This window comes from Mchenga conophoros, linkage group LG22 (genome assembly GCF_057382185.1).
Source record: "Mchenga conophoros isolate Kocher_MC1m ecotype Shallow Benthic linkage group LG22, M_conophoros_male_GT1.1, whole genome shotgun sequence".
NCBI lineage: Eukaryota > Metazoa > Chordata > Actinopteri > Cichliformes > Cichlidae > Mchenga > Mchenga conophoros.
In genome coordinates this window covers 19,349,077-19,374,661 of record NC_140546.1, presented here as the reverse complement: position 1 = coordinate 19,374,661, position 25,585 = coordinate 19,349,077, and the positions used below count along the sequence as shown (strand labels likewise).

Sequence of the window (25,585 nt, the reverse complement as noted above, 5' to 3'; positions counted from 1 at the left end):
CGTCTTCTTTTATAGAGGTTCTCACACATGCTGTTACTATTCCTATTAATTCCTATGGAAGCAATAAGAGTGTCCTTAGTTATTTTTATGCAATGTTTTTGCAGTATAGGTTAATTTCTATTAAATAAACAGTAATGTGGTGTAATGTGTTTATTTTAAGAAATGCTACAATGTTCATTTTGTTCTGTTGTGTCAAACGTTGACTGTAAAACTAGACTTTACAACTCTGTTCATCAGAACTCCAAGAAAATGTGACATTTATTCATTTCTGCTGATTCTTGGTTACACGTTTTATTTTGGCAGGCGAGCTGGTGACATAATAAGGTGCAAATCAAGTGTGTTTTGTTCTCATTACAAACCACACTCATCCTGAGCATGCATGCATGGACTACATCGTTATGAGACATTCATATCATATAAATACAGTTCAAATAAGGGGTTTCCAGCATCATCAGTGATGGATGAGTTTTCTAAGTCGAAGCTGTACATTGAGAAGCGTCGCCTCCAAAGTGGAAAACTTCTCCTCCAGGTGGTTAGCCATGTGGTCTCTGCCTTCGAGAGCATCCCTCGTATTTGCGAGATGCTCCTTCATGCTGCATGGGATGAAAAATCACAAGCAAACACGACAAGAAGTCAAATTTGAACAATTCCCTCAAATGTTCACATCTAATAGAGCCGAATGTCCAAACTTTCAATTTATATTTGTGCCAGAGCCTCGTCTCAACCAGATGTCCAGACAGATGTGTGCAGGGAAATACTGGAAATGACTCAGATTGGCTGGAAGCTGTTTTCACTCAGCATGTTAAGCAGTTAAACACTGGTCCAGGGTTCCCCAGAACCTCACTAATAATAATTTAGGACAAACCCCCAACAACTGGCCTTGGATCACTTTTTGGATCCAAGCCCAGCTGGAAATGTAGCTGCTTTACTTCTTTACTATGTGGCTCAAAGTTGCATCTAATCTGTAGTAAGTACAGTAGAGGAAGTCTGTCTATAAATATGCCAAAACCCTGATTAAAGCACCAGATTTTGCATCATTAAAGAAGAAATCAGGGGATAAGCATTAATTTTCTCTGCATGAAACCAAGTACTGCACTGCATTTTAAAATGAGCAATGGAAGACATCATGGCGTGGTTTCACAAGAGCAAGAAAAAGGGGAAAAAAGAAAGAAAACTGCGGATAACAAAGACAGATGGATACCAATATTTGGACCAGACCGGACAGTCTCCCACAGAAGCTATGATTCTTTCCGGCAGATTTTTTTCTTAAGTATTTTTATTCATTTTTAGCCCTGATTGAGGTTGTCATAATTCATGCATGACACGGTTAAATAACAATAATTAATTAATAATTATTAATGGAGTGACACATCAGTGTCCGATGTAGTGGTTTATGCGCAAGTACTGACACAAATACAAGAAAACAGCCTTTGAATAGCTGTCCAATGTAGTGACCACCTTGCCTGAAAGGGTTAAAACTCTGTTTCTTGATGCCACTGTTTATTTTGTTTATTGATGCCATATTATTTCTATGTAGCATTAATATCACTTTGACTTTCAGATCAATCCATAGACCTTGAGGGAAAGGTCGGAGGCCAACTATGATGTGTTTTAAATCATTATACAGTACTTTCTATATATTGACAACACACTGCCCACTTAGAATCATAGCTTCTAAATTATAAGGCTTTTTGTCAGTTTTTGACCAATAAATCATTAAATTGACATTGAAGACCTCAGTAGATGTAAATTTTAATTCATGGGGTGTGACATGACCCCACTCTAAACCTACAGAGTATTCATTTAAAACTTTAATAACATATAATAATATATAGCCTATTTTATAGTATTCACCTCTCCACCCACCCGCTGATCTCAGGTTATTCCTCCTGAATTCTCCACTGTTATTGTTTCTTACCTTGTAAAGACACCCCGCTCCTTGCCCTCTTTCCTCTTCTCTGCCAGAGAGACAAACACGGTCTCCACGCTTTGTATAGTTTCGGTCACTTTCTGGTGGTCTGATCGGATCCCCTGGACCTCCTCTCTAGCTTGGTGGTCGTAGGACAGCCCTCCCTCTTCCACCCCGCTGGAGGTGGACACCGCCTGCAGGGCGGCCCTGTTCTGCAAAACAAGCAGACGAGACCTGGCAAACTCTTTGGGTCCTGCTATGTTTTCCCAGCAGATTGGAGATGATGGAGGGAGCCAGAAGCGCTGCGTGCAGTTGACTGGCTTTTCTGAGGACTCTGTTGTGAAGGGGCTGTCAGCAGGGAAGCTGTGGAGCAGGTGCAGAAGAGACGATCCAGAGCCCCACTCCCAGTCCTCGAAATCCGACTCCCCTGACCCTTGCTCAGGGGGGAAACTAGGAGGAGGACTTGCTGGTCCTCCATCCTCTGCTGGAGAACAGATCCCCAACAGGAGACAGAAGGACAGGAAGAGCCAAGCCCTGCTAACTGTCCCCTGGAGCATCTCCAAACTGGCTGCATCAACAAGAAAAAGACTTAGACACACAGGAATCACCAAAGAAAATCCATTCACCGTGTTTATTATCAAGTATTCTCATACTTAAGCTTCCTGTACAAGAGAAAACTACTGTGTGAAGGGCAAGAAATTTCTACTGATCAATAGAAACATGAAAAATAACACTTAGACCTCTTGATTGCATGCATTCAATGACATAACATTCAAAATAAAAGCATGACGTTTATTATGTTAAGTTCAATAACAAATAAGCTTAAATAAATTTCTTAATAAATTACACAAAATAAATCCAGTACAAAACCAGAGAACATACATTTGTGTTTTTTCTCCTGCAGTTTAACCGGAAATTTGCCTCAGTTTGGTAGCGTCATAGTTGGCAACAAATCAAAACTGCAAACGCATCACTGAAGGAAATCCTGAACTCCAGATCACCGCGATGTTTTTTTTTTGTTTTGTTTTACGGATGTGATGCGAATTTTCATTCTAAGATGACTTTTGTTCAGCGGTCTTACCTTACAGAGAGAGCACAGAGCAGTCTCTGTTTGTGCGTAGCGGCGCTCCTCTGGTGCCTGCAGCCGTCGGAAAAAATGAGTCGTTCACTGCAGACTGTTACATGCAATCTGAATCACTTTTACTGGCCCGGTAACAGCAGAATCAGGAGCTTGGATTTTCCCTCAGTGGAAGGGGATGGGATGGGAGATTGTAAAATGCATGTGAGGTGTGGGTTACAGTAAAAGCTCCCTGCTGGAGGGAGAGAGCGCCATTCTCTGGATCGTATCCCTGATTTGAAGTGTATTTATTTCTTTGTGAGCTTCATTTTCTGTGCTCATTTGTGCTTTTTTTTTTGGTTTTTAGAAGTGAAGACTTTTTAATTTGAGTGGCAGGAGGAGAAGGAGGTGCGATGCTCTGGGTATTTATGAGCCATTTACAACATCCAAAATAGCTACAGCAAAACGCTCGAATTAAAACACCAAATCTGCTTCTTAAACTTGCTGGTCTGAAACCATCCCTGAGTTACATTTGAACACGATGGTGTCCTGCAGTTACTGGGGAGAAAAGAGTTTCAAAAAGTACCCAGACTGTCCATGAGCTCAAATTCATGCAGAGCATCTGTAGTTATTTAGCGAGTTTTTTGAATGACCAGAGAGTGGATCCACACAGCCGGAGGCTTTCACCCTGACATAAGCTGCAAGGAATGGGACACATTTTGGCACAAACAAGCCAGGGTTTTGCAATTTAAGGGGAATGACGAGCAGTTTTCTGAAAACAAACACTAAATTTAAGGATGAATTGTAAAAGATAAAAAGGGTGGGACTTAAAAACATTACACCACCACGAGATTCTGTTTATGCAATAAATCACTGGTTTGGCTTAAGTGTGCCTCCTGCCTCGCAAAGTAACGTTTTAAAGGTATTCACTGGTTATTTTAGAAAATAACATGACAATAATAAGAAGTCGAATAAAATTAAAATATGAATTCCAGTTTATTTACATGGTTCAATAACACTTCATTTATTTGATCTGTTTGTAAGAGTTGACTACTTTTATAGTAATTTTGTATCTTTATGCTGTTGTTGTCACCAGAAAGTGACCTAATGTGACTTTGACCTTATTTTAAAAAACAACACTAATATTCTCTTGATGCAGCAAAGCACACAGGTGTGGAAAGAGTTCACTTTATGAGCATGTATGCTGGAAAATATTGTGATTCACTTTTAATTTTTCTGTTTAGTGAGAGAAAAGCTTAAATTTTACAACTGCAATTCTGAAAAAAATTGGGATGCTGGAAAACATGTCGTCAGATGTTTAAACTTAGAAAGTGTATCTTTTTCAGTCAAACTGAAAAAGGAGTGCTGTTTATAGTATGAACAATCGGCTCTATGAAGGCCATCTGTGTGGTTCACAGATTTGTATAATTGTGTCCAAATGTTGTAAATACAGTGAAAAGCGAAGTCCAAAACTGACTCTGAAATAAAGAGAAATCTGACTCACAATACTTTGAAAATCCTGGCAAAAGCCCTGATCACTTGTATGTTTACCCCCTATTTTGGGTGGTTGTTATATCTGAGGCTATTACATGCCCAGAGTTTTTTTCTTTTGTCATTCATACTACACTAAAGTAATAGATACACAAAAATACAGACATTTCTAAAAAAAAAAAAAAATTAATTATGATTTATTAGTTATGACTTACTCTCCTGTAGTTGCAATTGCAGGACAGTCTGAGCAGTGAGCTATCAGAACCTTTTCCTGCAGTTTTGTAGTTTTCTGTAATGATTTCTTTCATTGACTACAGCAGCATTCCTTTATCATGTACAATCCTGTACTGAGACTTACCATTATAACTGCACTTCTTATTCTTATATTAAATGGGATTAAAAGTGCAGTTAACCATATTTACACTGGGAGAAAACGGGAGGTATGCTTAACAGTTACTTAGTTTTGGTACTCGTGGTCCTCCATATTGTAAAATGAGTTTGCCACCCCTGGTCTACATAAAAAACACAACACAGCGGGACTTTGCTGAGTGAACCTGACACCACAGCCGTGTATAAATAGTAAAATATGGGGCGAGCGTGCTCTGACTGCACTGCCCCGGACCTCAGTAATCCCACAGTGACATCTAGTGGCAACAGCCGTGAGTTGCTGCTTTTTCTTGTCCCACCATTTAAATTCCCAAACTTTATCGTCGCGTTTGGATTTCAGTCATGTCGTTATTATTCTTAGGCTTAAATATGAATAAATATGTATTTGGGGTATTAAATGGAAAACGCTTTTTAAATCAATGCAGTTTATCAGGAAAAAATAAAAAAAATTCCTTCAGTGTGCACCAGCATGAACTCTGCCCATGCCCGGGGCCATATCTGAGAGGGGCGTGGACCACCGCGGAGCTCCTCCCCTCTCCAGGCTTCCGTCAGCGGGGCTGCTGCTGCTGCTGGACCGGAGCGAGTCGGCACCAACAACCAGCCGCTGGCTGCTCCTCCGTGCTGAGGGAAAACTCGGTGCAGCCAGGAGCCACCCCGTCATTTCTCACGGTCAACGACATGGCCTCCGACGGCATGGACGAGCGATCTCCGCTGCTGTCGGGCCCCAACTCCGAGAATGTGACCCCAACAGCTCCCCCGTACCTGCAGGATTCAAGTCCCCGAGGTAAACACGCCACACGCAGCACCCCGCCGCTTGCATGCTGAATCATTTTCAGGGCGTATCGAGTTTGTGTGAGTGCGTAAATAAAGCTGCAGCAAGGCGAGGCAAGGGCATCGCTGGGAAATCAGTCGGCAGCTGACTGAAAGGTGGAGCTTGCACTGTGAGAACTGGAGCAGTGGGTTATAGAGGAGAGGGGCCTGCGATAATACCAGCAGTACCATCAAACAGTGTTTTCAGTGCAGAGATTTCTACATCACGATTCACTGGGGCCTGCCGTGATTTTGTCCAGCAAAAAAAAAGAAAGAAAGAAAGAAAGAAAGAAGGTATGAGCTGAAGCTCTGCAAAGCCTCAGTAGATTTTGGGTTGAGTGTTGACGTGGGAGCACTGAGGCATTGCAGATGGAGGCAGGCGAAGCATCCTTTTGTCCAGCTGCAGATCAACAAAAGCACCCACAGGTGTGCCCTTTATGGGAGAAATAATGCAGCACGAGTTAAATGTCGTGTTCTCCTGTTTTTAATGATGGTGAGTTTTGCTCGTTTGCATGGTGAATGCACTGTAAGCGACGAGCTTGAGCCTTCTTGCATGATTTGCAGCTTTCATACAGCAGAAAACATAAACATGTAGGTTACAGCCCACAGTGCTTATTCTCAGGACTGGCAGCAGCTGTCTGCACTGACCTTTGCTCTGAATATAATCTCCTCAAATTCTCAATATATTCTTCTCCACAAGAAGAAAGACGAAGCAAAGTGCCTGTGGGAGCTGCAGAAATGCATGATCTCACATAGAGCCCTCCTTGTGTTTTGCTGGCATTAAATATTGATTCAGGCTGTACTTTGACTTCAGTTCACATTCTCTTGTTTGAGGATTAGATTTTGAGTGCTACTTTCAGTAGTATTTGACCTTTTTTCCTGTTTCTGCTTCTACGTTTTTGTCAGCAGCCTGACAGAAACAACGTTTCTTTGCTTTGCAGCAGCTCGGGATGGTCGGCAGCAAATGAATGGACTCATTGACCGTGTAAATCAGTTTAAGGAGCATTTCAGGCCAATTTCAAACAAACAGAGGAGAGAGAGAAGTGCTTGTTGTTCTCGAGAAGTCTAATCCCACAGAATTCATATTTCACCACGGGATTAAACTCTTAATGCTGGACTGTAATAATCTAAGAAGCAAGAGCCTGGCTGGATGCTAACACAGTGACACAGTTCCTCCCCCCTCCCTCTCTGCAGACTGGATTATTGGCTAATTCCAGTTTGGGTTTGTAAAATCAATTACTTTGATCCTAAAATGCCAAAACTGTGACATTTCCCAGAAACACAATGACTGTGATGCTGCTTTGACTAATGAGCAGCTGCATTAAGGCACTAAAGTGAGCTGTGGCTTGAATTTAAATTTTAGGATATCCATGTAATACTTGTTGTGTTCACTGGAATTATTCTGTAGTAGCAGGTAGAAATTCAGTGGTTCCTGCTTGTTGTTTTTGGTTTTTTTTGCCCTAAAATAATCAAAGAAAAACAAGCATGTCTGCCTCGTTTAAAATGAAGCTTTACCAGCTTCACATTATCAGGACTAATTAGTCTAAGGTGAAGTCATGAAACGTCAATATTTTAACAGGTTTCTTTATATGAAGAGATCCAGTTACCCTGCTATTACAATACCGAAATAGAAAGGTCTGATTCTTCTTGTTAGCAACTCATGGTCACTTTAACAGGTACACCTGTTCAACCGTTCATTAATGCAAATATCTAATCAGCCAGTTGCATGGCACTAACTCGGTGCATTGATGCATGAAGACGACTAACTGAGAATCAAACTGGAGAAGAAAGGTGCTTTAAGTGACTTTGAATGTGGCGTTGTTGTTGGAGTCAGACGAGCTGGTTTGAGTATTTCAGAAACTGCTCATCTACTGAGATTTTCCCCACACAACCGTCTATACAGTTTACAGAGATTTGTCAGAAAGTGAGAACAAATCCTGATCTGATAGAACGTCAATAGCAACTGAAAAAAGCAAACGACCAAGATATGGAGAACAGGATCTCTGAGTGCAGAACATTTTGAACCTTGAAGCAGATGAGCTACAGCAGCAGAAGATCACCCCAAGTGAGACTCCTGTCAGCTAATAACAGGAAACTGAGACTACAGTTCACACAAGCTCACCAAACCTGGACAACAGAAGACTGGAAGACTTGTGTGATGAGACTTGATGTTAGATGGTAAGGTTACTGACCACATCCATCGCTTTATGACCGCAGTGTACCCAGCCTCAGATTGTTGCTTCCAGCAGCCATAAACAGGTTTTTTTGAACATGACACTGTGCAGGCGACAGATTTGCAGCAACTGTGTGATGCCATCATGTCAATATGGGCATTACACCATGGAGAAAGCACCTTGTTGAAGCCATGAAGAGTTAAGGAAGCTCTGAAGGCAAAAAAAAGGGGTCCCATAAAATCCCGGAAAGGTGTACCTAATAAAATGTCTGGCAAGTGTATATAAATTCAGTTACATTACTTTGAAAAATCAGTTAATTTACTTTCTCACTAAAAAAACATTGTTATCTTGTTTTGTTTTGTTAGTAGTAGAAACTTTCAGTGTTTTATTTATCATGAAAACACAAAGTTAAAAATATTAACTTGCTGACTCCACCATTAAAGAGCTGCCTCCAAAGAGAGAGCAGCTACCGTGTGGAAGCGGGTGGGTTACAAGAACATGTGACCAATGACGAGTCTTTATCACAGGTCAGTGGAAGAGAAAAGTAATTCAGTCTAGTTAAAATAAATCAGTTATCAGTCACGGATTTGCAAACAGAGCCGACCGAACCCAATGCCCTGTCTGACTGATTAACACTAATCAGACGAGTGGAGGAGCTTTATTGATATCTGGCTGAACTGTTCATAGGTGGAAGCTGAGATGACTGAGGCAAAGAACTGCCCAGCCTGGAAAGACTCCTCCATGAATAAAGAGATCAGCTGTCGAGACATGCTGTCCTTTAGTAAATGAACACAACAGGAGACACGGTACAATAACATTGATCTTAACATGATAAAAGCTGACTTATCATCTGAATCAGAGCAGCACTTTATTAGAAGACAACCCAAACCAGTGTGCTTATACACAACCAAGATGTTTAGATTAATAATGTATTGTAATAGTGTAAAACATAGATGTAATTAAGGCACATTGTTTGCAATTTTTATACTGTGTCTTACACACATGCACTAAATGTCTACTAACGTAGCTGCTTTGGGAGATAACTAGATTTTCTTTCAAATTAACTCTCAAATTTGTGGCTAGATCTTAAAGACTTCAGATTAAATCTAAAATGTTGGCTGTAGTGAGGGATGGGCAGACGCATTGTTGTGTCGGTAAAAGGAAAACTGTAGTATTATTTTAAGATTAAAGAGATAATTTTTTTCTTGCCACACAGAAAGGTCTCCAGAGCTGCTGGTGTCTGAATACCAGATGTTCAGCTTGGCATTCTATCCCACAAACCACAAGTGAAGTCATCGAGTCAATACCCTTAAAGCAGGACTGTATGTTGTGGTGTTGGTGGTGGTTGCAGCAGAGTCTTCTCGTCTTTCCTCTGGCTCCTTGTGAAAACCTATAGCTGCTGTCTTCAGTGTCAGACGTGCATTAAAACACACAAAGCAGCAAGAGGAGGAGAAACAGACCTGAGACTAAGTCGGGGTGGATACTAACACGGCAGAAATTTAGATTTAATCCTAAGGTGTTGTGGAATAATAAAAAATATTCTCCATCTGGTCGCACTGTGTTACATTTTAGATTAACAAAGCGTAGTAGAGGAGGATTCACTTAGCTTTGTTGTGTAATAAGAGCCACTCTGCTGCCTGAAACTCAGTGGGAGTGTCCAGTCTTGGCATGCTCGCGTCGTAGTCGTAGCCAGGTTCGCCCAAATGTAGACGGGTGTCCCATCTGTCCCTGTGGTGTCAACCGGTTCAGAGTCTCTAAATGTCGGAGCCAAGCACGTTTACCCACCGACCCATGCCATTATCTCATTCAGGGCGAGATTAGATTCTAATAATTAGTCGATTGTTAGATTGGATGGCTTCTTCGTGTCACTGAGCCGTCAGTCGGGTAAATGAAGCCAAACAAAGAGACTGTATATTCTGATATAGCTGGTTAATATTTTTTTGGAAAGAAGCTTGTCATGAATCCAGAAAGCATGTTTGCGTCCTCACTTTTTCTCCGGTGCCTAAACATATTTAGCTTCCTGTCATGGAGGGGGAAGAGCAGCAGCTCTACATACCACATCTGGATTTAGGAAATGTATTTTGGCATTTTAGTTTAGAAAAATGTGAGACTGACATCTGAATGAGTATTTAAGTGTTGATCGATATAAATATGATTTCAGCTTGCCAGAGCTTAAGAATATAGATGGCGTAATTACTGTATACTCACATGTTATTTAAACCTCTGCTCCTGTTAATTAAAATTAAACTGATAGAGGTATTATGGTTAATTGTGTAACTACAGATTTTATTGGCTTTAGCTATGTTACAGACAAGCAGAATTTTAAATATGCCACAAAGCCATTGTAGTAAAGGCAGTGGCTGGTGCAAGCCTGTAGATTAAATGTTAAAACTCTGAAATACAGACTAAATACACGAGGTTAATGTGGGATTAAACAGTACAGAGGTCATTATGGTGGCCACTGTAGTCAGTTCACAGTAGGCCTTGCAGACATAAAGAGAAAATCTTGTCTGTAAATGGCAGCCAGTTTAATTTGGCGACTTATTCAACTAATTCAACAGTGGAAAATAATCTTTAACAAAAACCTTCAAGTTTAGGTGGAATTATTCAGGTACTATAAATTATTCTGTTTCCAAAGTACAAACTGGACACACAAAGCCAATTTTTTGTTCATGAAGCTGCTTTTCTCCAGATGCATGCCATTAACATCTGGCTGTGTGCTTTGCCTTCCTCTTCTCAAAGCCGAACTACCTCCTCCTTACACAGCCATCGCCAGCCCCGATGCCGGCGGTGTGCCTGTCATCAACTGCCGCGTTTGCCAGTCGCTCATCAACCTGGACGGAAAGCTGCATCAGCACGTGGTCAAGTGCACTGTCTGCAATGAAGCTACAGTAAGTGGAGGCTACATCATCACAGGTGTCGACAAACTAAAACCGTAACAGTTCAACATTCGACTTTCCTCTGTATCTGTTACAGCCTAAATTCCCTGTTGAATTTTATTGTCAGGCACATTTTTGCATGAAAGAATGTTTGATTGACTTTCAGTGCTCACATTTGGACTGCTTTTTCCCCACCTTTGCTTCTTTGCCTGCCTTTATCGCTTAAACTGATGTTGACATTCGACCAAATTAATCAGGGCCTAAGGCTGCCAGTGTGACAAGGAGTGCAGGGAGAATGAATGACTGTCATCACCAGCGCTCGGGTGGGAAATGCCATTAGCACAGCTGATATTTTTGGTCGTTATGCATCCACACGGACATCTTATATTATGCTACTCTGCACCAAAACGATGCACGGTTTAGCATCTGGCCTCGAGCTGTTGTATCTTACTGTAAATATAAAGTTAGAGAGTCACATGACCAGAACTTGATTTTAACCAGGAGTTAACAGGCAGCGCAAAAAAAGTACACTTGAAATATTTGTTTTTAAGTGTGTTTGTAATGGTTTCATTCAGAGGATGGTGGTTTATGTTGGTAATTGACTGTTACAGTTGTTGACACCAGCTCCAATGTCGTTTTTAAGAGGGTTTAGTCTGCTGTGATGGCTGGATACAGAAAATCTGAAATAGAGGATAAATTCTCCCCCGAGCTCATTCTGCTCATTCTGTGTTGAAGTATAACGTGAACTGTGGATGAGCTAAATTTAAAGCAGTGCATTCTTTACTGGTTGTGCTTGTGGTGCTGCTACTGTGAGAGCCCTGGATTTAAAGTGCACCTACAATTTATTTTTTTATATTTACAATTCTTTGATGAAGTATTCACCCCTTTCCTGAGTTCCTTTTGTTTTCACGTGTTTGTCACACTTAAATATTTGAGATCATTGTCTAATATTAAAATTTGTTCAAAGATAGCCCGAGTAAATACAAAATGCGATTTTGAAGTCATGATTATGATTTCATTTATTAAGGGAAAAAAAGCTATCCAGACCCACTTGACCCTGTGTGAAAAAGTACTTGTTTCTCTTGTTAAACCATGTTTTAACTGTGATTAACAACATGTTTTGCAAAGTTGAGTTTCATTTCACTGGTCACACTCAGGCCTGATTACTGGCTGAACTGTTGAATCGAGACATAACTTAAACAGAACCTGTCTGACAAAGTGAGGCTAAAAGATCTCAAAAAACAAAAAAGAAATAAAATCATTGACATCTGTCAGTCTGGAAATGGTTATAAAGCCATTTGTAAGGCTTTGGGACTCTAGTGAATTACAGTGAGAGCCATTATCCACAAATGGAGTCGCTGGCCTACCAAAATTTGTCCAAGAGCCCACGGACGACTCATTCTTGAGGTCTTAGAAGAACCCAGAACAACATTAAAGAGCTGCAGGCCTCACTTGCCTCAGCTAAGGTCATAGTTCATGATTCGACAATAAGAAAGATACTGGACAAAAATGGCATCGATGAGAGAGCTCATGCTGAAAAACTCTGTGGCAAAGATTAAAAAATCTGCAAAGAAGATTGGGACGAAATTCCTCCACAGCAGTGGGAAAGACTCATTGTTATCACAGACACTTGAATGCAGTTCTTGCTGCCAAGGGTGGCACAACCAGTTAACATGTTTATGGGACAGTTACTTTGTCACTTAGAGCCAGGTAGGTTTTGATAACTTTTCCCTTAATAAATGAATTCATCATTTAAAAAGATTTTTTCTACTCTCAACTTTCAGATCATAGTGGTGTCAGTGGGCCCAATAACCCTAATGTGGTCACAGCTTTGTGGCTCCATGCAAACGTGCTCAACAGGTGCAACCAATCAGAAGAAACTTTCTTAAAGGAGTTGTACTTTACTACTGAAACCAAAACTTTTCTAAGCATAGCAGTTTTAACTCATAGTTTTTTATGTTTCTTTTAGCCCATTAAGAATCCCCCTACAGGGAAGAAGTATGTGCGGTGTCCCTGCAACTGCCTGCTCATCTGTAAAGACACATCCAGAAGGATAGGATGTCCTCGACCAAACTGGTACGGAACAAGAAGAAACATTCAGACAGTTTACCCCACTGATGCAATAAGCCACACAGTGCTTCAAAACTGAATCTGGGGCTGTGGCAACATGTTGGCTCTGTAACAAGTCAAACAGTCGCGTAAGGTAAGGTAAGGTAAAGACCAAGGAGCTTGGAAAGAAAAGCGTGTGGACTTCTCTAAGTTTCTTGAGGATGTAAGAAGCTTTTCGGATGAGAGGTGAAATATCTCTTTAAAAAAGCCATTAGAACATTACATTAAAACATTAGAGGTTATCTAGGTCTTTATGCCTTTAAGAAATTCCTGCAGTTTAACTAGTTGGTGTGTGTCTTCTAGCTTCATACATGGATAAAGCTGCATATCATCTGCTAAGCACTGAAAATTTATGCTGTGCTTTCGAATGACAGTGTCCAAGGGAAGGATGTATAATGTAAAAAGAATTGATCCCAGCATGAAACTCTGTGGAACTCCATAATGAACCTTAGTATGTAAACAAGACTCGCTGATCACATGAACCAGTTGGAGTTTTAGTTTTATCTATATCAGTTATTATTAATCATAAATGTCTTCTTGGTTCCTCTGACAGCAGACGCATCATCAACCTGAGCCCAGTGATGGTGATCCCCGAGGAGCAACCCGCCCAGCCAGCGCTGCCCATCCAACCCGAGGGAATGAGAGTGGTCTGTGGCCACTGTGGCAACACCTTCCTAGTATGTAAACCTGCAAATACAACCATCCTCAGTCAGGCACAGGCTTGTTAATGCAGAATCTCATTGCTGTGCTGTTGTTGGTACGTGCATATATACGTAATTTTGAGAGCCTCGCCATATGTTCATGTTTACAGAAAACTACTGCAGTAAATAGATAAATTGCTGAAGGATTGTCTGCTAGCTAGTTGTACTTTATGTGGGGTCAGCTATTCATTAAAAGCACAGAATTAGACATCTGCGCGTGGCTGGCATGCATTTTCTGCATGTTTTCTTTCATTGCGTGTCTCACCAAACATCCTGAGTACCTCTTGACTGAGCATGGCCGCACCTTTCCACACAAGTTTCCCTCTCTAACATGCTCTCAACCTGCTTTTTGCAGAGTTTTCTAATCTCGGATAAAAATGGCTTCCTGCCACTCTTTGTTGATGTTACTATCAGTGCATTTGACATGTTTGGGTTGAGTGTAACATGTCACACATGCATTTAATATTTCACATAAGCAAGGTTATGTACACAACCTGAGCCATTGAGTCAGTGTGACACAGACTCGAATGTAAGAAAAATAAAGTCAGTGCTGTTTTCCTCTTAACATCTGCACATTGCTGCTTGCGGCATCTGCAGGGCAGTGAGGACGCCAGGACATCACAGCCTATGTCTGGTCTCCCCAGTGATGGCTCTCCACCAGCACAACAACAGGTTGAGAAAGCTGGTCTTACTGGTGGACTTATTAACAACAGCCTAACCCGCTCCAGCTCAATTTGTGGCCTTATTTACTCTGACTTTGTGAACATCTGGCTTTGAGCAGAGCTTTGATCAATTAAAAAAATAAAATGTAAATTTTTTTTAATGCATTAGGCTCTAGAAGTCTGCGCTAAATTGTTTCTTTTTTATTGCCGCTTGCTTACCTTTAGGTATTTAATTTATTGTTATTTCTAACCTGAAGCCAGATGTTGTCACATGTTTAACTTCACCGTGACCCTTGAATTAATATGATTTGGAGTGATTTAACACTAGATGAAATATCAACTAACGAATTATGACTCTGTGTGCTAACTTAGCAAGAGTGCAGGATAGATTTAGACGGTTCATTAAAACTGTTTCAGATCATTTCCAGTAAGCCTTTTGCTGATTTGTTGTTTCTAAAAAGAGTAAGATTGTAGTGTTTCGTTTCATTTCTGTGAGCCTGTGCATGCGTGTGTCTCCGTGCGTGTATACGTTTTCTTTGTGCCTTAAAATGAAAATGCTGATTTCTTTTTATTCCCTCACAGTGGATGGAGCTTCGATTTAACACGCTAGCCAAGTGTCCCCACTGCAAAAAAATGTGAGTCCATCAAACTTTCACACAGAGTTCCCCTTCACACAGTCGCTTTAAGTGGATATCTGCATGTTTATATTCTGAATCAGTAGGCACAAACCAAGTTTTGATGAATGGGAGTTTTCTGGTTTCTGCATGCTTTAGTAGCATAAAGCTGAACTTTGGAGTAGGCTGTTCATGCAGAGAGCAAAAGAACAGTGGCATTTGCCAAAATGCAATCTTTAATCTTTAATGAGATCTGTGCTCACAGCCCAGCACTGTGCAGCTTGACAGGACCTCTCCAGAAAACACCAGAACTAACAGGTTCACCACTGGAGCCCCATTTTCTTCACAGAGGAGAGCAGATTCACACTGAGCACACATGACAGATACCACGCCATCTCCAGACTCTTTCACATGTGTATATTTATCTTCATAATGAATGACTGAATTAGTCTTTGTTGCGGGGTGGGGAGGAACACCATGACATTCCCATACATCTCACCAGCATGTACTGGGCTGATCCTGATGGGATATACCTGGAACACCTCACCTTGGAGCCACCCAGGAGGCATCCTGGTTAGACAGGAGTAAAAAACAAAAAATTAAACAAAAAAGCTAAAAAAAAACAAACAAACAAGCATAAAAAATAAAAGTAAAATTCAGGAAGGAAAAAACATTAAGTTCACTTTCCTTCAAATAGACAGCTGTACCAGTGTCTTCACAGCTGGCATCGGTAACAGTTCTAAATCTTGTGTTTGATAAACCCAAAGTTTGATAGTTTCTTGTGGTTTTCTTTCTACACTGAACAAAAATATAAACGCAACACTTTTGTTTTTGCTCCCATTCCCCATGGGATGGACGTAGAGACCTAAAATTCATTCCAGATACACAATATAACCATCCCTCCCAAACAGTGGTCACAAATCAGTCCAAATGTGTGGTAGTGGGCACATCTGCTATATTGAGATAATCCATCCCACCTCACAGGTGTGCCACATCAGGATGCTGATCTGACATCATGAGTAGTGCACAGGTGTACCTCAGACTGCCCACAACAAAAGGCCACCCTGGAATGTGCAGTTTTGTCTCACAGCAAAATGCCACAGATGCCACAAGCAATGAGGGAGCGTGCAATTGGCATGCTGACAGCAGGAATGTCAACCAGATCTGTCGCCCGTGCATTGAATGTTCATTTCTCAACCATAAGCCGTCTCCACAGGCGTTTCAGAGAATATGGCAGCACATCCAACCGGCCTCACAACCGCAGACCTCGTGTAACCACACCAGCCCAGGACCTCCACATCCAGCAGGTTCACCTCCAAGATCGTCTGAGACCAGCCACCCAGACAGCTGCTGGAACAATTGGTTTGCACAACCAAACAATTTCTGCACAAACTGTCAGAAACCGTCTCAGGGACGCTCAACTGCATGCCCGTCGTCCTCATCGGGGTCTTGACCTGACTCCAGCTCGTCGCCGTAACAGACTTCTGTGGGCAAATGCTCACATTCGATGGCGTCTGGCACGTTGGAGAGGTGTGCGCTTCACGGATGAATCATGGTTCACATTGTTCAGGGCAGATGGCAGCTGAGAATGTCCCAGTTCTTGCATGGCCAGCATACTCACCGGACATGTCACGCATTGAGCATGTTCGGGATGTGCTTGACACGCCGGACAGTACCAGTTCCCACGAATATCCAACAACCTCGCACAGCCATTGAAGTGGAGTGGACCAACATTCCACAGGCCACAATTGACAATCTGATAGACTCCATGCAACGATGTGTTGCACTGCATGAGGCAAATGGTGGTCACACCAGATACTGACCGGTTCTGGGTCCCCAGACCCCCAATAGCGCAAAAAACTGCACATTCCAGGGTGGCCTTTTGTTGTGGGCAGTCTGAGGTACACCTGTGCACTACTCATGATGTCAGATCAGCATCCTGATGTGGCACACCTGTGAGGTGGGATGGATTATCTCAATATAGCAGATGTGCCCACTACCACACATTTGGACTGATTTGTGACCAATGTTTGGGAGGGATGGTTATATTGTGTATCTGGAATGAATTTTAGGTCTCTACGTCCATCCCATGGGGAATGGGAGCAAAAACAAAAGTGTTGCGTTTATATTTTTGTTCAGTGTATTATCGCAACTGTTGTTGGCATTTGGTGCCATACAAATAAAATTAAATTGAATGAACTCATTCATGCTGTACGTGAACATCAGCTGTGCTTCAGAGCTCTTCTGCTGAGAAAGTAAACTTCCCATGTGTTTCTCCTCATTTCTGCTGTGTGCTGCACAATGCAGTTCTGCTTTAAAAACTACAGTAAGTAAAAAAAAAAAAAGTGTTAACTACATTTTATTTTCAGATGTCAGTTTCCAATTTAATCTGGGAAAATTGTCAGGTTAGCCCGTTAACTATGAAAATGTCTGGTTTGTTTTTTCCAACTTCATGATTTTGCAGTTACAGAAAGGAAGCCACTAATTTTACTTCATGTCTCATAGAAAGAAGTACTGCAGTCTGCTTTTTGTTAAAATGCATTTCATTATATTACAATTGCATTGTCTAATGCAGCTCCTGGGATGCAGTTTTAGTGCTTATGATAAAGCCAGAGGAGGTTTACAGCTCTGCAGTTAGTCAGCAGAGCAATGGTGACTTTTACCACCGTGCCCTGTTATGTTTGTTGACATCCTTCTGTAACTGAGTTCCTGTGGCTCTTAAACACTTCCACTCTGCAATAGCATCACTTACAGCTAATTGTGAAATGTCTGGAAAGGAAGAAATTTCACAAACTGACTTGTTGCAACTGTGACATCCTATTACAGCACCACGCTCCGAATTTAGAGCAACTCATTCTATCACAAATGTTTGTAAAGGCAGACTTTTGTCCACATAATGTACACAGAAACATTGAAAACAACGTGCAAGCTGAAAGTAACAACTTTCAGGAGCCTACACTGTTACATTTGATTGTAAAATAAAAATAAAAAGAACCCATTAATTAGCTGCCCCAAACAGGAGATTATAGAAAATAACTTTGAATTGCAGGATGCCCTTCCTGATGCAACCCCAGACACATTCATGTCTCGTCCCAGCATTGAACCAGACATCCTATGCTTCTTAAGCAAATGTGTAAACCACTACACTATAGAGCCAACTAGTGAACACATGCAAATCGGTATGATTCATTATATCCACTGAGCTTTGTGAAATCTAAATTTGGTCAGCAGAGTGAAGCTGAGGCTGTGTGAAACACTGTACAGTGTTGTTACACTAAAATCCCCACACAGCTTACTTTAAAGTTATTTATCTTTATTTATTGGAGAAGTAATTCACCATGAAGGCATACTGCACATGAGAAAAAGCAGAATAGAAAAAAACATAGACATTTCACTTCTGTATAGGCATTAACACTTCGCCATGTAGAGCTGTGGTCTAGTATGACTCAACTATGAAACCAAACACTTGAATACCAGGAGAAAAAAAGAGGGTGTGGGGCGATCGTGGCTCAAGAGTTGGGAGTTCGCCTTGTAATTAGAAGGTTGCCGGTTCGAGCCCTGGCTTGGACAGTCTCGGTCGTTGTGTCCTTGGGCAAGACACTTCACCCGTTGCCTACTGGTGGTGGTCAGAGGGCCCGGTGGCGCCAGTGTCCGGCAGGCTCGCCTCTGTCAGTGCGCCCCAGGGGAGCTGTGGCTGCAATGTAGCTTGCCATCACCAGTGTGTGAATGTGTGTGTGAATGGGTGGATGACTGGATGTTTAAAGCGCTTTGGGGTCCTTAGGGACTAGTAAAGCGCTATACAAATACAGGCCATTTACCATTACCTATTGAATTTATGTTTAAATTCACTGAGATGCAAAGGTTTAGAGGGCTGGATTTGCAGTTCTTGGAAGGAGGAGGGGAGGTAAGCAAGGCTAATCTAGACGTGTGACACGTATTAAAGTTTGGCCTCACATGTAATGTTAGTGGTATGAGGGTCACAGGTCTGAGGAGAGGAGGAGGGGTCACCTCAGAGAGGTTTTTGTCCTAATGAGATGATGCAGACAGTGATGGTGAGATAAGCAGCAACTATAACATGACACTACTTCTACCCTTGTTTTCTGTGTAGTTGGCTGATGTACTTCTTTAAGTCAGTGAACTTCATTTATTATCTCTGTGCAATACTTTTACCACTCATAGCTTTTCCAAAAATTCCTATCATCGTCTCTCTCATCCTAAAACCCCCTTTCCTTCTTTATTACAGACATAAAGGCTGAGCTAAATATTTTCCCTTAATTCTCATTGAGGAACTGAAACTTCTGTTCTAGTAACACCTTTCCAAAGAGAAGTCCTCTTAATTTAAGCAGATAAAACGGTAGTAATTTCCCTCTTCTGTCTACATTACTAAAATGAAGAGATGGTTCTAGTTCACTGAATAAACAGCTAGTAAAAGAAACAGGGGATGTGAATGCAGTAGAAAAAAAGTAGAAGGCAGTAAATCAGGTGACCAGGCACCCCTAAGCCATCTGAATGCCAGTGATCCCTGAAGAATGCTTCAGTCCTGTCACATGAGAGGCATGTGAGAGCTGAGTGGGGGAAGGAAAGTGAAATTATAGTAAAGTTATGCCAGTCTGCTGCTTCAAGGCAGTTGAACTGTGTTTGTTTAGAGGCTGGATGGAGTGGAGGTTGTTTGGAGCTGGACATGTGACCGTCCTGGAGCGCTTACAAGTGTAACTTAAAAAAGGAAGTGAGACTTTTGGCAAACAGATTTATTATCAGAGCATGGTGAAGTAAGATCACTGGGACAATGTGTGGGGACTTCCACTGGATTACAAAATAAAAAAAATAAATAAGACAGTGTAACATCTACATGTAGTTTGTATGTTTCAGTCTGTATCCGTGTGGAAACCCTCTAAATGTTTCTCCCCAATTTCTTTCTTTTCTCAATCTCTCTCTGCAGATCCTCCGTCGGCAGTGCGCTCCCTAGGAGGCGCTGTTGTGCTTATATAACTATAGGAATGATCTGCATTTTCATTGGAGTGGGTTTAACAGTAAGTACGCTTTGATCAGTTTGTGCAGATACTATCCAAGTAAGTAAGTCACTCTTTTGACAATGAAAATGGACAAAAGCCACCAAGTTAGCTCAGTACAAGCAAGATGTACAGTGGGGCAAAAAAGTATTTAGTCAGCCACCGATTGTGCAAGTTCCCCCACTTAAAATGATGACAGAGGTCAGTAATTTGCACCAGAGGTACACTTCAACTGTGAGAGACAGAATGTGAAAAAAAAATCCATGAATTCACATGGTAGGATTTGTAAAGAATTTATTTGTAAATCAGGGTGGAAAATAAGTATTTGGTCACCTCAAACAAGGAAAATCTCTGGCTCTCACAGACCTGTAACGTCTCCTGTAAGAAGCTTTTCTGTCCCCCACTCGTTACCTGTATGAATGGCACCTGTTTGAACTCATCATCTGTATAAAAGACACCTGTCCACAGCCTCAAACAGTCAGACTCCAAACTCCGCCATGGCCAAGATCAAAGAGCTTTCGAAGGACACCAGGAAAAGTATTGTAGACCTGCACCAGACTGGGAAGAGTGAATCTACAATAGGCAAGCAGCTTGGTGTGAAAAAATCAACTGTGGGAGCAATCATCAGAAAATGGAAGACATACAAGACCACTGATAATCTCCCTCGATCTGGGGCTCCACGCAAGATCTCATCCCGTGGGGTCAAAATGATCATGAGAACGGTGAGCAAAGATCCCAGAACCACACGGGGGGACCTGGTGAATGACCTGCAGAGAGCTGGGACCAAAGTAACAAAGGTCACCATCAGTAACACACTACAACGGCAGGGAATCAAATCCCGCAGTGCCAGACGTGTTCCGCTGCTGAAGCCAGTGCATGTCCAGGCCCGTCTGAAGTTTGCCAGAGAGCACATGGATGATACAGCAGAGGATTGGGAGAATGTCATGTGGTCAGATGAAACCAAAGTAGAACTTTTTGGTATAAACTCAACTCGTCGTGTTTGGAGGAAGAAGAATACTGAGTTGCATCCCAAGAACACCATACCTACTGTGAAGCATGGGGGTGGAAACATCATGCTATGGGGCTGTTTTTCTGCCAAGGGGACAGGACGACTGATCCGTGTTAAGGACAGAATGAATGGGGCCATGTATCGTGAGATTTTGAGCCAAAACCTCCTTCCATCAGTGAGAACTTTGAAGATGAAACGAGGCTGGGTCTTCCAACATGACAATGATCCAAAACACACCGCCCGGGCAACAAAGGAGTGGCTCCGTAAGAAGCATTTGAAAGTCCTGGAGTGGCCTAGCCAGTCTCCAGACCTCAACCTCATAGAAAATCTGTGGCGGGAGTTGAAAGTCCGTGTTGCTCGGCGACAGCCCCAAAACATCACTGCTCTCGAGAAGATCTGCATGGAGGAATGGGCCAAAATACCAGCTACTGTGTGTGCAAACCTGGTAAAGACCTATAGTAAACGTTTGACCTCTGTTATTGCCAACAAAGGTTATGTTACAAAGTATTGAGTTGTATTTTTGTTATTGACCAAATACTTATTTTCCACCCTGATTTACGAATAAATTCTTTACAAATCCTACCATGTGGATTCATGGTTTTTTTTTTTTCACATTCTGTCTCTCACAGTTGAAGTGTACCTCTGGTGCAAATTACTGACCTCTGTCATCATTTTAGGTGGGGGAACTTGCACAATCGGTGGCTGACCAAATACTTTTTTGCCCCACTGTAACTGTAACTGAGCTAAAGTGAAATAAGGTAAAACAACAAAACGTCACAAAAAGAGAATCTGATCTGCATCATATTTCATGACACAGCAGTAGAGACTTTAAACTCTAAACCACAATTCACTCCCTCCATGTGGAGGTGCTAGAGGACGAGTCTTCAGCAGCATCACCCAGTGGGGTTCACAAATTGTCAATGAAAAACTTCAGTGTAGAGCATTTGTATTTATCTGTACTTTATGAATAGGAGTAAAGATCTGGAAATTTCCATCAGACACTGGTGTTGTGACCTGAGAAAATGAAAACTGTATATATGTTTTAGAGATGACGAGAAAGATAAAAGTGACAAATCTACAAAACATCCAATGCATTTCCAACCACGCCTTGTTCAGTGTTTCACAGAAACATATTTAATATAATGAGCTTATACTTTTGCATTTCAGCTGAGGCATGGTCTCACAGGCTGGCCAAAAAAAAAGTGATTGTCCGGTTGGCTGCAGTAGTTTTTTGTCTTTGGCTGGGTGATATTAGTTGCAGAAGGTGCAGCACCAAAACTATCCTTTTCACTGCTTTGGTTGCTAACAGATTGCAGCAGTTTCCTATAGTTTGTTTGGAAGATGCCAACTTATCTGTCGCTAACCAACTACTGAGTGGTAGTGAAATTCGCAAAGGTGCTGTACAAATCATAAATGGACATCATTCCCCTTGAAAGTAAAAGTTGTGCCTTATCAGAAGGCACCATGTTTCAAAACATGCAGCTTTTACTGTGAGGGTAACTGTGTCTGTTTTCAGGTTTCCCAGTTTCACTCCTGCTTAGAAAGCAATTAGCAAGGATTTGCAAATAACTTGATAAACTACGAGCAGCCACGGCAAAATACAAGTGACCAAAGCAAACACAAGGAGGATTTCTGTGCAGGGAATACACTTTTCCCCCTAGCGCCTGCTTGCTGCCAGGCAGTCGCCCACTGATCTCTAGCCTTTTATGACTGGAGCCTAATCTGACAAAATGCATATAAGGGGATCTTTTTAAATACAAATCGATGATCTGTATTTCTATAGGTGTAACTATGATTTCCTCCATGCTGTCTTCTTCCTCCCTCCCCCCATTATGTGTAATTATAGGTTGGCACTCGGGACTTCGCCAGACGTTACAACGCCACCTACGTGTCCTGGGCATTTGCCTATCTGCTGGGCCTCATCTGTCTGATACGTGCCTGCTACTGGGGGGCTATCAAAGTGAGCTACCCAGAGAATAGCTTCGCCTAGAGTGATCAGAACATGTGCACGGCTGGAAGAACAAAACTTCACTTTTAGTTTTTTCATCTTGCTCAGATTTCAGTCATGTTCGGCGAAGTGGAACATCTGTAGAGTGAATGGACAGGAGTTTGTTCAAGAAAGAGTATGCTGGTGATTTTTCTTCATGTTCCGTTTGTGTCTGGAATATTTTTGACTTACTGAACAAACCTACTGCCTGTCAGTCAGTCCTGTACCGGTCCACTGAGACTCAAATCCAGTCCAAGTCTCCTAAAATTGTTCAAAGTACAGAATTAAGAAATTGAAATGATTTTTCTTGATGAATGCCTGAATTAATTGGTTCACATGCTGATTTTAGAAATGATAGTGCAAGAGACTGGCTGGGTTTAGGATTTTTTTTTTTAAAATCAGTTTTCTTTCCTTCAGCAGCCTGAATGACGTGACTGCACCCACTTGATTTTTCTCGTTACCGACCAGACCAAATTGAAACAACCTAAGAACAGTTTTCCCATTGCACTACAATTATATGCAATTGTGTTGTTTTGCTGCTAGTTAATGTCCAGCTGCAGAAAGCTGCATATTCATACTGCATTGTAACCATTTCTCATGCCTGTGTACACTGACATAGTATTGCTATATGATTTTAACTCCTGAAAATGTTGATTTTTGAGGAGAAATTATCCTTAAATACCCATGTGTGCCAACTTTGCTTCCAAGTGTTTAGTCAGGAAGAGTGTCAGATCAAGAGGAGCTTGTGTTTTTTTTTTTTTGTTTTTTTTTTAAAAATCATTTCTTTGTGCCATGCAGCTTTTAACTCACTACAGCAATAACCAGTTTGAGTTGTTATGAAGCTTCCTGGTCCTCTGTCCCCAAGCTTTTCACCGTTACCTTCTCAAAATTATCCACAAAAACAAAACAAAACATGGTGACTCACGTTTGCATGCCAACTTTTTTTTCTCTTCCAGTTTTAGAGGTAGTTGAAGCCTATGATGTTCCTGTCTTTGCTCCTTCTGCCTGTGAGTTAGAATGTAAACCCTCCTCCCTTTGCTTATATCGCTGCTCTTTGACCTTCAGTGAACTCTGTCTAGCTAGCATTGCTATACGCTAACTCAGCATCCTATCTCTTGACCTTGACCGGTGGGCACAGTTCTAACTCCTAACCTTGTTTTGAATGTGATTATGACGATGAAGCAGAAAATACTAAGAAATACTTTGTACATAGTTCAAATTCAGTACTTGGGTAAGTGAGTATGTATGTAGCGTGAGCTAGAAGGTAAAGTTGGCTTTTTAAAAATGATAATTTATCAATAAAAAAAAAAAAAAAAATCTGCCTGTGCTGATTTGTTTGTTTGTTGAGTGAGATCAGAGTTTAAGGATAAAATATTGGCCGCTCGTTGTGTGATGAAGCAAATAGAACCAAATCAACAGCAAAAAGCAGTCTGCAAAGGTTTCTGTAGGATTACCACACAGCTATGCTGGTCCCTTTTTTCTAATGCTAAACTAGTTTTGTTTTTCTGGCAAGTCTGCAGCTTTTATTTATTGTTCAGTCTTTCAACAGTACTACCAAGAGATCTTACTAAAAATAGTCTTTGGCTCACCAGAAGTAATTCATGTTTCACTGGACTGAATTCTGATGCGTTTTTGCTAATCTAACAAATGCCCAGTTCAATAATGCAAGAAAGACAAGGAAAGCTGGAAAGAAAACATACAATGATTTTGCACCCTAATTTATGAGGTAGTCCGGCGTTGTGATTTTTATTGTCATCAGAAGAAGATTTCAGAAAACGAGAAGAAATAAGCGGTAGTTAATTGTTTTAAGTCTAGCTGTATTTTCCAGGTGAGTCTTCAGCCAGTTAACTGTTCAGTTTTTTTTTGCAGTAGCCGACCTACTATAGTGATGTGTAATACCAATTTTTTTTCTTTTCTGATCTGATACCAAGTAAACGCAAACAAGCAAACTTTATTACAACAAGCAATAAGGTTAAACACTACACAAGCTGTACAAGTACATTGTAAGAACACAGATCTGTTAATTAATGGCAAGTAACAGAGTAATAAAATATAATTTCACTTGATAATGGTGACAAACTGCTTGGACAATTTGGTTCTCCTTTTAAATCAGAATAGTACAGTGGCCCTGAGAGGCCAAACAGACTGCAGCTTCAGAAAACACCAGCACTAAGAAAAACACTGAAAAAGCACACAAAACAAAACGGAAATAGGAAAAACGAAGACACAAATAGGATAAACAAAAACAGAAATAGGAAAAAACAAGGGAAGTGTTTCCAGGGAGACAATAACCCGACGGACCAGTTGCAGGAACCCAAAACATGGTAGGCGTGTTTCATCATGATTCATATAATACTGATGACGGATTTTTAGGCTAATAGTTAGTCTAACACACTTACCTCTCCTCTTTTCTTTCTTTGCAAAACCAATAGGTCCTCCACTTTTAAGCGTCTCCCATGCTTAGCATATTTTGGTTCCTGTAACTGGTCTGTCGGGTTATATTCTCCCCCGAAACACATCCCTTGTGCTTTTGGAAATCAGATTTTTTCCTATTTCTGTTGTGTTTTCTGTGCTTTTGCAACGTTTTTCTTAATGCTGGTGTTTTCTTAAGTTGCAGTCCATTTGGCCTGTCAGGGCCACCGTAGAATAGCATCAAATCAGTGAAACATCTGGGATATTGATCTGCTCACTGAAGTAGCTGGTGGACTTTACAGGTGCAACAATGAGACAACCTCCAAATCAGAACCAAAATGAAAACTACAGAGGAAATTCCAAGAGACAATTACA

At 41.3% G+C, this 25,585-nt stretch overlaps 2 protein-coding genes across 4 annotated transcripts; one reads left to right on the top strand and one right to left on the bottom strand.

Annotated features, from left to right (window-relative positions):
- Positions 1-137: 137 nt before the first annotated feature.
- Positions 138-3,129, bottom strand: LOC146549312 (uncharacterized). Of its 2 annotated transcripts, none has more exons than XM_085262318.1 (3): positions 2,991-3,129; positions 1,919-2,477; positions 138-593 (listed from the first exon to the last, which is right to left on the bottom strand). In XM_085262318.1, exons 2-3 carry the CDS (start codon positions 2,464-2,466, stop codon positions 452-454), a joined length of 690 nt encoding a protein of 229 aa, XP_085118444.1. In that variant the 5' UTR covers positions 2,467-2,477; positions 2,991-3,129; the 3' UTR covers positions 138-451. The 2 variants fall into 2 exon arrangements, with proteins under 2 accessions (XP_085118444.1, XP_085118445.1); XM_085262319.1 differs by having other exon boundaries at positions 1,919-2,473; positions 2,991-3,094.
- Positions 3,130-5,363: 2,234 nt separating this feature from the next.
- Positions 5,364-24,125, top strand: pip4p2 (phosphatidylinositol-4,5-bisphosphate 4-phosphatase 2). 2 transcript variants are annotated; one of them, XM_085262098.1, is made up of 8 exons: positions 5,364-5,628; positions 10,571-10,719; positions 12,677-12,783; positions 13,370-13,493; positions 14,115-14,189; positions 14,762-14,814; positions 19,733-19,823; positions 22,658-24,125. In XM_085262098.1, the coding sequence occupies exons 1-8, from the start codon at positions 5,523-5,525 to the stop codon at positions 22,799-22,801; spliced, it is 849 nt and encodes a 282-aa protein (XP_085118224.1). In that variant the 5' UTR covers positions 5,364-5,522; the 3' UTR covers positions 22,802-24,125. The 2 variants fall into 2 exon arrangements, with proteins under 2 accessions (XP_085118224.1, XP_085118225.1); XM_085262099.1 differs by lacking the exon at positions 14,115-14,189 and having other exon boundaries at positions 5,366-5,628.
- Positions 24,126-25,585: the final 1,460 nt, after the last annotated feature.

What these genes read in the sequence shown, in the direction of transcription:
- LOC146549312 (XM_085262318.1), bottom strand. Translation starts at nt 2,466, where the DNA reads ATGCTCCAGGGGACAGTTAGCAGGGCTTGGCTCTTCCTGTCCTTCTGT. An exon ending in GAGCGGGGTGTCTTTACAAG is followed by an intron (nt 594 to 1,918) that starts GTAAGAAACAAT and finishes CATCCCATGCAG; the next exon opens with CATGAAGGAGCATCTCGCAA.
- pip4p2 (XM_085262098.1), top strand. Translation starts at nt 5,523, where the DNA reads ATGGCCTCCGACGGCATGGACGAGCGATCTCCGCTGCTGTCGGGCCCC. An exon ending in GGATGTCCTCGACCAAACTG is followed by an intron (nt 12,784 to 13,369) that starts GTACGGAACAAG and finishes TTCCTCTGACAG; the next exon opens with CAGACGCATCATCAACCTGA. An exon ending in TCATTGGAGTGGGTTTAACA is followed by an intron (nt 19,824 to 22,657) that starts GTAAGTACGCTT and finishes GTGTAATTATAG; the next exon opens with GTTGGCACTCGGGACTTCGC.